The sequence below is a fragment of the Candoia aspera genome, chromosome 5 (assembly GCF_035149785.1).
Source record: "Candoia aspera isolate rCanAsp1 chromosome 5, rCanAsp1.hap2, whole genome shotgun sequence".
Lineage (NCBI taxonomy): Eukaryota > Metazoa > Chordata > Lepidosauria > Squamata > Boidae > Candoia > Candoia aspera.
The window spans coordinates 52,409,239-52,423,953 of NC_086157.1; the positions used below are offsets into that span (position 1 = coordinate 52,409,239).

Sequence of the window (14,715 nt, forward strand, 5' to 3'; positions counted from 1 at the left end):
ACTTGATAAGTCAACTCATTAAAAAAATGAACATTGAACTTGAAAGAGTTCAAGAGACTTGATTAATACTTGAAGGGCATAGTTCACTTGCATCACCAGACAAGAAAATTGGTTGTCAGTCAGCTGCAGACCTTGACCATGACCAGCTTGAAGAAGCTCCAGAATAGCAGCAATTGAGAATAAAAAGACTCTATTGTTGGTTATGCCTTCCCCTTTCCACCTTGATGAAATTCATTCAAGTATTTTGGTATTTGAATTCTGGTAATATGCCTTATTGATACAATTACTTGGGTTGCCCAGTAAACAATATCCAAGCTAAGTAGTTCTATATAGATTGATTTATTTGTTTATTTTATCAAATGTGTATGCTGCTCAATACCTAATAACACTGGATGGCTCACGACAAAACAAGGGAATTATAATAAAACAAATTAAAAGGAAGAAAAAAATTAAAGCATGGCAGGAATAATAGATGGAACAGAAATGAAAGAGGGGGTCTGACTTTCCCTCACCAAAGGCTTGGGTGAAGATTAGGTCTTCATGGCTGTTCTAAACAACCAGCGTGGGGGCCATCCTGATTTTGAGGGAACCTCATTCCAGATCAGCACTGCTACAGAGAAGGCATGCTTCTTTGGGTCTTGATAGATGACATTGTTTAATCAAAGGGACCTGGACTATGCCAATTCTGCAAGATCAAATTGGCTGAGCAGATACTAAGGAAGACATGCAGTCTGTGAAGTAAACAGTCCCTTTGCCATGTAGAGCTTTTAAAGTAATGACCAGTACCTTGAATCACACATTTTCAAACAGGAATGGCCTGGAAAAGGAAAGGACTTTAGCTGAAAAGTATGGGCTGACTGTATTTCTAGGTGCGAAGATTACTGCAGATGCTGACTGCAGTCAGGAAATCAGAAGACGCTTAATCCTTGGGAGAAGAGCAATGACAAATCTCGATAAAATAGTTAAGAGCAGAGACATCACACTGACAAGAAAAGTCTGCATAGTTAAAGCAATGCTGTTCCCTGTAGTAACATATGGCTGCGAGAGCTGGACCATAAGGAAGGCTGAGAGAAGGAAGATTGATGCTTTTGAACTGTGGTGTTGGAGGAAAATTCTGAGAGTGCCTTGGATTGCCAGAAGATCAAACCAGTCCATCCTCCAGGAAATAAAGCCAGACTGCTCACTTGAGGGAATGATATTAAAGGCAAAACTGAAATACTTTGGCCACATAATGAGAAGACAGGACACCTTGGAGAAGATGATGATGCTAGGGAGAGTGGAGGGCAAAAGGAAGAGGGGCCGACCAAGGGCAAGGTGGATGGATGATATTCTAGAGGTGACGGACTCGTCCCTGGGGGAGCTGGGGGTGTTGACGACCGACAGGAAGTTCTGGCGTGGGCTGGTCCATGAAGTCACAAAGAGTCGGAAGCGACTAAACGAATAAACAACAAATGGGCTGACGGTACAATTTAGTAATAGCCCAAACTTAATTTTGGTAAAACTCACAAAAACCTAATACTGCAGTCCATAGAACTATGCCTAAGTAAAATAATGGTTATAAGAAAGTGTAAGAATGCTTATGAAAATTCACCTGGCTTGGCTTGGGTTAGAAACTGGAGACTTCTGATCCTAAAAAAGACATTATTAATCTTCATATTAGAAGATGATAAAATGTTTTGCCATGAATGACCCACAGTTTGCTGGATTATCTATAACAACACAAAGACCATTTGTTAGAATAACAATGTGTTTTGAATCGGTTGACGAGGAAGCTCCATCTCAATATTTCTTTATCTAGCCCTCATTTGAAAAAAAAAAGATAAAATACTGTGGTTTGTTTGTAAATTGCTAATAGCCTGGCAACCCATTATATCTTTACTGTACTGATATTTAAGGCCTTTCAACTCATTGAAATGGAGTTGTAGAAAAAATAGAAATGTGGAAGACTTGACAATATGAAAATACCTTTATATAATGTACAGGTTTTTTTAATCAGGATTGTAGAATCTCAAATAGAAGAATGTAATTCAGTTCTAGTTTCTTGTTCGTAGACAATTAGAGTCCATAATATCTAATAATACTTAGATAACATAAAAGTAGTTAACCAATAAAAAAAAATCTCTAGTGCTAGACCTTGATGATGTAGGCAAGAACAGCTTATTTATATTTGTCAGATGGAATAATGAAAAATAGTGGAGTTACGCCCTTCATTTCTTTCCTGTTTAGGTGTCACATTTTTCTTCAGTTTGTCCTTCCTTTAAATCTGCTCTATGGGGCAAATATAAGCAAATGACCTCCAGGAAGGAAGAAAATAAATCCTATGTTCAAATACACAGTAGAAAAGCTCAGTTTAGTTTAAAAAAATGACTCCAACCTAGTTCATTAGAATAATTTTCTTCCAAAATATGGGGAAAAAACCAAAACCTTGTTCTTCTGGTCAAAGTAGAGAATACCTACTCACTAGCTGGCATCAAATAAATAATACTCTATAAGTGATGATCTGGACTTACAACTAGGTACTTGCTCATCTGGAGTCAAAGATAAACAAGTTAGATAAGTTGAATGACTTTATAGGTAATGATTAACAACAGTTATTCTTTTTTACAATCGTCTCCCTTTCATCAGTATGATTTTGTTGTATCTGTTATATCTGAACTTTGGACTTAAATACTCTTAAGCCATATTAACTGAAAAACAGTAAATACAATTTAGAAATAAAAAAAGCAATCTGTTTGTTATAGGTACCTGAAACACAGGTAACTTTTCCCAAATATTTCATATGATACAATCATTCCCACATTTTGTTTTAGAGTTGTGCAGAATCATACAGATACACAGAATATATTTTAAGTAAGATGACTTATTGAATTATTTTACAAAATGAATTCTATCTGTCAGGTTGATGTGATAATTGCTTGGTTGCTTATATCATGTAATTAAGAATTAGTTCTATTGATTATTCTCACAAAAATATAATTGGATTCAATAGCAATTTTTACTTTCACAAGGATTTATATGCAAAACATGTTACAATGTAGACTTTTTTTCCAATAAGATAAATAGGTTACATGTAATAAAAGCATTATTGCATGCATTGGTTGTTACATATTGCTTCATTTTTAAAGGGCAAGAATATATCTTTGCCTTCTTATTCCTTGTTGCTATGCCTCACTAGTTAACAGGTGGTCAACCTGGGTCTCCCCAGTTTTGCATTACTGTTCCTTACAACTGTTTGTTGCTAAGGCTAATCAGTTGCTTCACAATATCTGGAGGGCACCACGTCCCTGTTTTAGTTAATTGCCATATTTCTAATACACAACACAATAAGAGTGTATGTGTGCATTATATAAATCAGTAGTCAGGACGATTCAAATATTTAAATCTGGATGTAATCACTACTGTAATCAGAAAGATGCTATAATGATTACGTGTTTTTTGTAAAATGTTAATGTTTTTGTATATCAATTTAAAAGCATAAATTGCTAGTTCTAGAAAAAGATATAACCTACATGTATTTCCAATAAGCAAGGAAAACTTATATTTAGCCCCATTTTTATAGATCAAACAAGATATTGTTTGCTATTGCTGTTATCTATTCCAAGTTCAGATATTCAGAGTTTAGAACTCAGTATTTATATTTCTATGAATCTTAAAAGTCCTGTTTTCTTGGTGTTTATAGTACATTTATTCAGGAACGTTAAGTGTAATGACAGTCTTTCTACACTTATTGTAAAAAGAGATGAAGGAGATAATCCTTGATTTATTTAGTTATGAAGTCTGAAAATGATAATTTATTATGCGTGTTGACCACTGCATGTAAAACTAGAAGAAATTTGAATGTTCTTGTGCTTTTTGTTTTTGTGATCCATCTGTTCCCTCTATATTCTCTTTTGATAGTGGCCCATGCTGTATAGCAAATATTCTTTGCCTCTGTTTTGGTATGTAACTCTCCTAAATCTAAGTTTCCCAATTTCTATACTTCATAAATTATCATATTTCTATACTTTATATATTGATCTTTCCCATCATTGCAACATTATGGTTGAAAAGCTATAATAAAACTTAAGGCCCAGAAATGTTTGTACCTTCTTTAAAATAAATCATTTTAAAGCAGCATATTATCTGCTGTTTGGTTCTAGAGTTAAGCAAATGTTATGCTGCAATTCTGTTCTTGGACCATTTTCCATTATATATAAATAAATCAGTGTTGCTGTTTCCTGATAACTGTTTAAACTGCTAGTGATTAGCTTCCTCATGCTCTCCACCTGTTTGACTTTGGATTTACTTACGGATTTTGGTTTGATAACTATGTATTTATTGCTTGCAGGTTTTTAATGCAAACACAGCTGAATTACTGAGTCATCATCAAGTAGAAATCCAACAGAAATTCCCCAAAGAAGGGTATTGTTTCTCCTTTATGCTCTTGAATATTTGACGTTTGATATGATATTGTTAAAGTTTTTTTTTTAACTGATAGAATGGTTTCCATCTATATGACCTAGAGTATGGGCTTTCTGATTTTCTTTCATTATATTGTTGAAATCTTCTCTGTTAGCAAACATTGACATTCATATTTTTAGAGTGAGGTAGAATTTGCTTGTGGACAACTGAGAAAATTTCAACAGAGAAAATTGTTTTTCTCTAATATTAGAATTTAAATATGTCCAAAATGAGTAGAAAGGCACTTCTTGTCTACAAATTTTCCTCTTCTTCAGCTACATTAATACATGCCTCCCACTGAAGGCTCTGTGTTATAGCTATATCCTTTGAAGTATTTTCATAAGATGCAGTTTTTGGATAGTTTCACTGTAGAGAGTTAGGTTTTCTTTTTGTATTTGTTTAAATTCAGGCCTAAAAGTTTGCATTACAGTCAATGGAATGGCTTTTTAAAATTAACTTCATAAATTGAATATTCTTGCAGTAGGATTCCTCCTAATATGCCATAGACTTACACAATCATTTTAAAAGTTTGATGGTATTTTGTTTATATCACCAGCAAAATTATTCTTGTGTGCTTTTCAAGGAAAGAAGTGTTATGTTAAAACATGCTATTAAAATAATATTTCTACTCCACCCATCATTGAAATGCTACTTCTTTGATGAAGTATGTCAGAAATGGCCATAAAACCTGATATGAGTAGCAGTTCAGATACTTGCCTCAATGCATAAGTAAAATGCTTACGTTTTGATACTTGTATTTATCTTTAAATGCCAGCAGTTTAAACTTTGTGTTTTATTAATAGTAAATCAGATTCTTAATGAAAATATTGTGAAAGCAATGATATATATTTTGAATGCGATTTTATGTGTATCATAGAATGGCAGCATATGACAAAACATGCATTGTGATGCAAGCTCCATTCCTTTTGTTCTTATATTCCATACAAGTATATAAGAGAGATATATTCCTTTGTGACTTCACAACACAGTTTTCATTATTTTGGCATCATTGTAACTAGCTTTGGATGCCTTGACTGAAGTTTCATTTTCTGATATGTCTTTTTTAAATCCAACAGTGAAAGATAGTGTTTGATTTTTATTCATTGTGAAGATCGTACTGGAGCTAAGTTTACATATACTACTTTACTTGGCAATATAAGCTTATATTCTATCTGAAAAAAATCTTCTTGCAGGTTTTTATAGGAAGAATTAAATATGAAAAGGTCCATTCATTCTGCTTCTGGAAAACTGGTTAATAGTATCTGAAATTACTGCTGGTAAATGGTCATCCCTCTCTAAAGCAATGAAGCAAATGAGCCTTTATGGTTTGTTGAATCATATCAATTGCAAAAGCCAGCTTTCTAATGTTGGCCTTGATCTTTTCAAGGTGGGTAGAACAAGACCCAAAAGAAATACTGCAGTCTGTCTATGAATGTGTTGAAAGAACATGTGAGAAATTGAACCACCTGAATATAGACATTTCCAACATAAAAGGTATTTTTAATTCAATAATAATCATGATCTAAATCAAGAGGAGGAAGTGATAGTCATAAATAAGTTACAGAGGTGAATGAAGAGTAAAAATGATGTTACTGAAATATTTTTAAATGAAACTAAAATATTTTAGAATTATAAGCAATCAAAAATGGTTTTATGTGAAGAGGAAGGAATGTGTTTGGACAAATTAGCTGTGCTGAATTCTGTTAATACCTTTATCCCTATGTTGTCTCTTCTGCTTTATTGTATGTCAATGCGGATGATCTTGTAACTCTAGAAGTGGCTTGTGATAAGTATGAAGAACTGTAGTAAAAGATAAAGGCTTTCATTCAAAAGAGAGTTTTGTTCAAGTTTTGGTGATCCACCATGAAATATGTAATATTCTAGAAAATGATAAAATGTTTGTTTTGTCTTAAAAGCTGTAGGAGTTAGCAATCAGAGAGAGACAACTGTAGTTTGGGACAAAGAAACTGGACAGCCTCTCTATAATGCTATTGGTAGGTAAGGACATTGAACTGTTGTGAATACTTTTTAATTAATAAATATAGTTCTGCTCGTATTCATATGTTTTATATGCTCCATTAAAATCCATTAAAATATGTTGTACCGGATATTAGTCTTTGTTTTTTCCTCTTCATGTTTAAAGATGACCGAAGAATTATTTGTTTTCCATAGCAGCCCTGGAAACTTTTGCTCTCTTCTTTATAAAATAAATAAATACATACATACATACATTTTGTTTAGGTATGCTAAATAATTTGTTATTTTGAATTGAAATGACGTTAGCTTAATGAGAAGTAAGAAGCATGGTTCACAATGATAAATTAACAATTTAAAAATATAATCTTAATTCTCCTTTCTGGAATAAAGTTGTTCCTATCATTCAGGAAGACATACAAGATATACAAACTATATTAGATGGTTTTGAGAAGTTTTGTCAATGGAGGCCCATTCAGAGATTCAGAACCTGATCCTATTTATTTAATTAATGCATTGCTTAAATATTTACTTTTACTGTTACTAATGCTTGTCTTTGGATTCTAGTATGGCTTGACCTAAGGACTCAATCTACTGTTGAAAGACTTCTTAAAAGGATTCCAGGGCAGAATAAATCCTTTTTTAAGGTAAAAACTGACCTTAGAATAATTTATTTAATTAATTAATTTTTATCCCACCTTTATTATCTTTATAAATAACTCAAGGCGGGGAACATACCTAATACTCCTTCCTCTGCCTATTTTCCCCTCAACAGCAACCCTGTGAGGTGAGTTGGGCTGAGAAAGAATGACTGGCCCAAGGCCACCCAGCTTGCTTAATGCCTAGGGTTGGACTAGAACTCACAGATTCCTGGTTTCTAGCTCGTTGCCTTAACCACTAGACCAAACTGGCGATTTGGCTAACTGGAGTATGTATGGTAATTACACAGTGCAAATCATCCTTTTATTATGCTCATTCTAGTGAAAAACAACAGAATCGGTTTGGTTTAGTGGTTAAAGGCACTAAAGAAACTAGGAAACTGAGATCTAGTCCTACCTTAGGCATGAAGCCAACAGGGTTACTTTGGGTCAGTTACTTTCAGCTATATAAAGAAAGTTTGACAAACCTCTTCCAAAAAACATTTCCAAGATTTTGACTTGTCCAGGTAGTCACTAGGAATACAGACTAACTCGAAGACACCACTACCACCACTCCGCAAAAAAATGAAGAAGCAGATTTGCTGTAGAAGTTTACATTTATGATTGACTAACGTTCCATCTTGCAGAGTAGGACTGGTCTCCCTATTAGCACATATTTCAGTGCTGTGAAGCTACGCTGGCTTTTGGACAATGTGAAGGAGATCAGGCAAGCAGTTCGTGAAGGGAAAGCTCTTTTTGGTACTATTGATTCATGGTTAATATGGGTACGTATCAATATATCATAATTAAATCAATTTCTTTTGCTTCTATATTCCCTCAACTTGATTTTAACATCCTTAAAAACTATTCAAGAAGAAGTCAACTTCCTTTGCTATAATATCAGAAACAATAATCATTTATAGACTGTCTTGAACATTATTAGCAGAATATATTGGACCTGGATATAATGAATGGAAATCATCCTTGGTGAACAAATAAGTTATCATATTCATTCAATTTCAATCATAAAAGACTAAAGTTGTGGTTTAGTAATAGCCTAAGTAATAACCTTTACCTTTTAAGTAATAACCTAAGGTCTATATTCATGCATCTATCCTATACATTGAGTAAATACATGAGAAAAGAGTGAGAATGCATAGTTTCTCCATACAGTTGATGATCCTAGCAGATTATGCTTGCAACATGTGTAGCTCTGGCATATTTGTGTTCCTGTAAACATTTATATCTCTAATATGTCATGTTTAACAGCAGAATTTCATAGCAAATTCACCAGAACTTTCAAAAGTGTTAAAGCCTTTAAGAACTGAAGTCTGCTATACAGTTCACACACACACACAGACTGTAGAGGGCAGTAGTAATGGCCTTGAAGGACAGGAGGAAGAGCTGCTACTAAGGTAACAGTCAGATAAGAGAGGCTTGAGCCCAGGCCAAGAAAAAACTTGAGAAAATGTTTTAGGATTAAGCCCCTCCCTAGTATCACACAAAGATAAAATGGGAAGCACATTCAGACTTGCAAGATTCTGTTACTATATCTGTTACAGTAAAAGTAGTCCTAACCTATATGGCACCTACCTTGTTGGGGTGACACATACACACTGACCATACTGGGTTAAAAATATAGCTTTTATTTTATTTTTATATCTTTAATTTCTTATAGTGAAATACTTCGTAAATAATAGCAAACTTAGAGTCTGGACATTTCTTCTATTATTTTTCCAGTTATGCACTAAGAAAAAATAATTGTTTATTCATTCATTCATTCAAGAGTTTGACCGGTGGAAAAAATGGAGGTATTCATTGTACTGATGTAACCAATGCCAGTAGAACAATGTTGTTCAACATTCATTCATTAGAATGGGATGATGAACTCTGCAAGTAAGTAACTTACTTCTGCATATTTGAAATGGCAGCTTTTGTTATACCCCTCCCAGAGTCACTTTGTGTGAGATAGGCAGCCATATAAATTTCACAAATAAATAAAAATTGTCTTTAAAATGTTAGATTAGGATCTTTATCTGATTTACTTGGAAATAAGAATTTTTACAGCAGAATAACTAGTTTTTAACAGCTATTTTTCCAATAACACATGAAGAAAACTTTTATATGGAATGCACCAACAATAACAAGTTGTTGCTTAGAGGGTTTCAATTATTAAATGTCCTGTTATTTAACAGATTTTAAATGGAACTATATATGTACACTAAAGTATATTTTTGCAGCCATTGTTGGATTAACAGCGTAGTTACAACATGTTACATGGATGTACTCAAAAAGATACCACTACTTTAAACATTGTATTAAAGACGCACTTACCATCCATTAAAATACTGAAATTTCATAGGGCCTTTACCTTAGCAAGGCTCAACTTACTGCCCTCAGAGCTTCCCTGTGGAGAGAACCATAAGGGCATTCCTTGCAAAGATGGCTCACTAGAGTGTCTGAGCCATCTGGTCCCTTTATAAGAACTCTCAGATAGCTTTCATCTATGCAATCTTGAAAAATGACAGGGTAGATTTTTATATTATGCACAGTATGTATAAATATGTGGGTGTGGGTGTAATTAGGTAGATTTTATATTGCTGTTTTCTGGGCGTATGGCTAAAATAAATGATTTGATTTGATCTGAAATGTTTCCAAATGTATTGGAAGCATTAAAAAAAATGAAAATCAGTAAAGACTTTTTATTTTTCCCAGCAAGGAAGGATTCACACTAACTTTTTAAAACTACTTCTAGTTTTTTTGAAATTCCTATGGAAATGCTTCCCAAGGTACGGAGTTCCTCAGAAATCTATGGATTACTGGTATGTATTTAACTTTTATGCCAATAATTTTACTTAGTTGGTATTGCATGCATGGTTTCTACTTAGTAGCCCATGCAAGTTGAGATTTATTTTATGAAACAAGTTTTGACTAGCAGGAAGAATATTCTTATTTCTTATTTATTTATTTATTTGAATGTATAAGCTGCCCAACTCCAGTAGACTCTGGGTGGTGTAAAAACTGGAAAAACCAAAAAACAAATAAAAGCATTAAACCAAACAGTCCAGACTGAAATAATCTTACAGACAACACAAATCAAACAAGACTGGAGCCCTAGACAAACAATAATACATCAAGCTGGAACCAAAGCCAGGTTTTCAAAGCTTTCTGAAATCCTAGGAGAGAGCAGGCAATCCGTATCTCTTGGAGGATGCTGTTCCGGAGGGTGGGGGCTGTGACAGAGAAGGCATGTTTCTTTGGTCCCACAAGATGACAGTGTTTAATAGAGGGGACACAGAGTGTACCCACTCTTCCAGAATGTACTGGGTAGGCAGAAACAAGTGGAGACAAGTGGTCCCTCAGATGTCCAGGCCTTATCGATAGATTAGAATAGATCGTTCTCTGGAGCAGCACCCGCCTTCTGGAACAAGGTTCCCCCCCAAGAGTTGGATGTGTGTCTGATGAAAGTTTTATGTCTTACGAAATTGTTGTTGTTTACCGTGAACTGCATATATATGTTCTGTTTTTAAAATTATCATAAAGATTTAGGTGTTCCACTGTCACTTACTTAAGTCAGTTCCAAAGGCCCAAAGGACCTGTATATCTCGATAATCACAGTAAGGATTATGTGGTTGCTTGGATATAAGATATATTTCCCGTTCCAAATACCATCTGCTCCTTGGATTTTACTACATCATCTCTGGTATCTCAGTGTGTATGTCTTCTATGTCTTATATTACATAGAATTAGTGGTATATCTCCTTGTAAGCAGTTAAATCCAAAAAAGTATATGACACAGTAGAATTCCCTTTTGTCAAATTAGTCTGGGAAGCTCTTAAAAAATGTGGAGATGTTTCCAATAGTACATCTTTTATGAAATCATTATAGCTATTTGAAATGTACTTGTCTTGGGTTCTTATTTTTGAACATAAACTTACACTGAAATAACAGTACACTAATAACATTTACTTGATTAAGCAATGTTTGCTTTAATTTTGCTTTAAAAGATGAATTTTAACTGTTATTTCTAGTGAGTACCAGCTTCTTACCTCTATTAATACGTTATTGGATAATTGACTATTTCTTTGACAGTTTTTTAAAACTATTTAAAGCATTCAAATTGCTATGTGTAACACAATTTTGGTACATTTTCAGTGACTTACATAGCTATTAAGCCATTCTTATCTTAAGTATTTCATTACAAGGTGCTTGGGGGAGAGTGGCAAAAGTTTTTGCAAAACTGAATGCTGGGCAAAAGTAGCAATTTCTTGATTTTCTTTCAGCTTCTAAAGGAACTGCAGATATTCTTTTTAAATCCCTTTAATACAACTATTGTCCAAGGTGGCTAAAACTTTCAGGACTAAAACTTTTATAACTTATGAATAGTTGGCTACAGGACGAATTATTGAATGTACATACTAATGATAGAGTTGTAGGAACTGGAAAAAAAACACATTCTCACCAATTGTCTATTTATTCTTTTGTCAGATGGATGGGCAGCCTCAGCTACATGTCTTAGCGTGACCTTCCTCCCTATTTACAACTCTTAGATACTCTTTTGATAATGACGCTGAAAACTGAAAGCCCTATTTTTCACCATTTTATGGTAGAGAGATGCATGAAAACTATAGTGTGAACTCTAAAATATACATATAACAGTTTAAAAAGAAAACTCCTTTTAAAACCTTACCCCACCCACACATGGGCCCATGTATTCTACATCCTTTAGTGCCTTTAAATATATCAAATGTGGTCCTTAATATTCAAAAAGTTATCCACACACAGACACACCATTCTAATCAAATGGGATCCCTACTGTAGTATTGAAAAATACATGATTATGTGTTACTTGAATTTATTTTTTAAATAGTACAGGTGTCATGAGCACTGATGGTGAGCAGGAGGGGGTCCCTATCCAGGGGGGAAAATGCATGCGTAGTAGTGAGGAGTTGAGCAGCCATTCAAAGAGACACATAACAGATCTGCCTTGACTTTTGGGGTTTATCTGTCTGGGTTTTCCCACGCTTCTTCAGTTTGTTAGGATTTTCTGTCTAATGTAGCAGTAATAAAACACTAGAGACCTATTCCTCATCTCAGCGTGGTTCCTGACTGTTACGACAACAGATGGTCCTTGCTTAACAACACTAATTGAGACTGGAATTTCCATTGCTAAGTGAAGCGGTCATTAGGTGAAAGATGACAATTTGTTCAGCGCCATCGTAACTTTGAACAGTCACTGAACAAATGGTTGTTAAGCAAGGACTACCTGTATCTAATATGTTCTGTTATTTATTTGGTAACAAAGAAGAATAGTTCATTATGACATTAATATGTATTTATGTATAATCCCCTTCAAGTTGTGCTTGACACCTGGTGATTTTCCATTGCCTTATTCCAGGATTTATTTATTTTTTCAATTTCTCATTCCTGCTACCATGGTGGTTATTTCGAGTTCACCCAGTGATGTACTAATGAGGCCTAGTCCTGTTTACAATTACACACAAATATATACATATTTTCAAAGAGTGGCTTTGTGTGTCTGCAATTTATACCATAACTTATGGGATGAGAAAAGTGATGGACTAGCAGGTTTTGAAATTATGAACATGTTTGTGTCTCTTTCTCTTTCCCATTACCTTTTTTTGCCTGCAATAGAAAATCTCCCCTACCCTGGTGAGTAGGCTTTTGTCAGGATACAGCCAGTTACATCTTCATTCATCTTGCTTAGATACAGTGCATTTCTTCAGGGGAAATCCCTCTTTGCTGTAATGAAATGTCCCTCTCAAAGTGTGACTAATTACAGTTGAAGCTCAGTTTATCACTTTGCGCCTTCGAAACTTTAGAAAAATGAGATTAACAATTGTTTAGTTTCTGGCTAAAAATTGTATTTAGAGCAAATATTTTTAATAAAAACAGTGATCGCTTAAAAAATAAAGATATCCCTAAATGGAAATGCACTGGCTACATTTTATGCATGGCTCACTAAGCTGATCACTGCTTTTGAGAGTGCATGTGGACACATAATATCTAAAAAGCAAAACTATTTTTGTCTCAGGATATGTGGACACTGAATGTCCATACTTTTGTCTGTGCGCAAGAACATCATAGCATTATTACTATTGAGCTCTTGGATAAAGCTTCATATGGTTTCATAACATGACCATTGAATACAAGACCTCATATCTTTCCACCAACTAATCTGTCACTCACTTCAATATAATAATAGGCTCTGACTTCCATTTGTGGGGCATGTAGTTTACCTTTTTATTGTAGCCTCAAGGATCTCTTGAACTCAAATGATGCTCTGTTTTTGAGGTGGGCAGGCTGCATGCTGCTTCCTAGATGCCATTTGTGGATTTCTAGCATCTTGAGAACATGCCTCCAAGATTTAATGGCCAATTTAAAAATGCCCAATTTTTTACAATGTGATTTGAAGCTGTTTTCCTTTCTAGGAGGAGTATAAGGGTGAGAATGGCAGCAGTTAGCTCCCCAGAACCCAAACTTTTGCATTTGTCTCTTCTGGTGATGTTACCACCAGAAGCCTTTCTTCAACTGTCCAGAAAGGCTGAGATGCAATCCCAGCCACTTAGGGGTTGTCCATTCCTGATTCTGTATTGCTAAATTTACTTAACAGAGGGCAGGTCTTTGCTTGAGTGAACTAATGGAGAACTACTTGTATAGTTTAACACATAGAGAAGGAAAGACTGGACTGTAATGTGGTTTATTACAGACTGTAATAAAGTTTATTAATCTATATATCTAAAAAGTTATTTTAATAGAAGATAAATGGCTATTTCCTCTTTGATTTTCTCTTCTCCCGGCCCTTTCCTGGGCATTTCCAATTTGTAACTTTTGAACAAGAAAACCCTCAATATTCAGTATCCATTTTGATGGCATTTAGAAATTATGTTATTTTGTAATTATCATATGACATATTTTCCTTTTTAAACAGGCTACAGTAATCCCGGTTTCAGCCAAACTGAGAAGCTTCATCAGAGCTTTATGATACTACAATGAAACACTAAAATGTATACTATGAACCTGCAGTAGCCGTTTATCCCTTAGAAGCTAGACAGTATAAAGAAATCTTCTCTTTCCAGGAATTAAACACGTAGGCGTAAATAATTCTCCCATATTGTATAAAGGATTCAGAGTTTTCTCCCACCACTCCTTGTTGTTTGCCATGCTGATTGAAGCTATATCAGCAACATCTGAAGGAAGGGAGATATGTTCCCCTTCTGTGTTCCATCTGTGTGGGATTTGCAGGGCATCTCAAAGGCAGTGGGGAACCTAATATGCCCTTTTATTTGGTTAAGTTGCCAGATGACAAGATTTTCTCTGTTCCCCCCCATTGTTATTTTTCATTTTCATTTCTGCAAAGTATGTTACATTTTATATTTTCACTTACTTTTTTTCAGCTATAGCTTATCACATTCTAACAATATATTGTTTTCTTTATTTGTAAAATACTTGAAAACTGTTGCATAATTTTTTTTAAAAAATGGCTTTTTTGGCAGAGTTCTGGAGCTTTGACTGGTGTACCAATTTCTGGGGTGAGTTTCCTAAATAAAGCTGTGTGATCTTTAATATAATTTCTACCAGTTATTATAATCCTCATACTTCATCCATTTGATATAACTTGTTTTATTAGAAGTAAATTTTA

The 14,715-nt window shown here is 34.4% G+C and overlaps 1 protein-coding gene across 5 annotated transcripts in view; it reads left to right on the top strand.

Annotated features, from left to right (window-relative positions):
* The window catches only part of GK (glycerol kinase), a 32,934-nt gene that overhangs the window by 2,314 nt on the left and 15,905 nt on the right, over window positions 1-14,715 (top strand). For 3 of the 5 annotated variants that reach the window (XM_063305206.1, XM_063305209.1, XM_063305210.1), the window contains exons 2-10: window positions 4,328-4,401; window positions 5,828-5,934; window positions 6,357-6,434; window positions 6,982-7,061; window positions 7,700-7,837; window positions 8,839-8,948; window positions 9,808-9,874; window positions 12,708-12,725; window positions 14,570-14,605. In XM_063305206.1, the coding sequence (XP_063161276.1) occupies window positions 4,328-4,401; window positions 5,828-5,934; window positions 6,357-6,434; window positions 6,982-7,061; window positions 7,700-7,837; window positions 8,839-8,948; window positions 9,808-9,874; window positions 12,708-12,725; window positions 14,570-14,605 (708 nt within the window). The remainder of the gene's footprint in view (window positions 1-4,327; window positions 4,402-5,827; window positions 5,935-6,356; window positions 6,435-6,981; window positions 7,062-7,699; window positions 7,838-8,838; window positions 8,949-9,807; window positions 9,875-12,707; window positions 12,726-14,569; window positions 14,606-14,715) is intronic. The other 2 variants (XM_063305207.1, XM_063305208.1) reach the window with 1 other exon arrangement.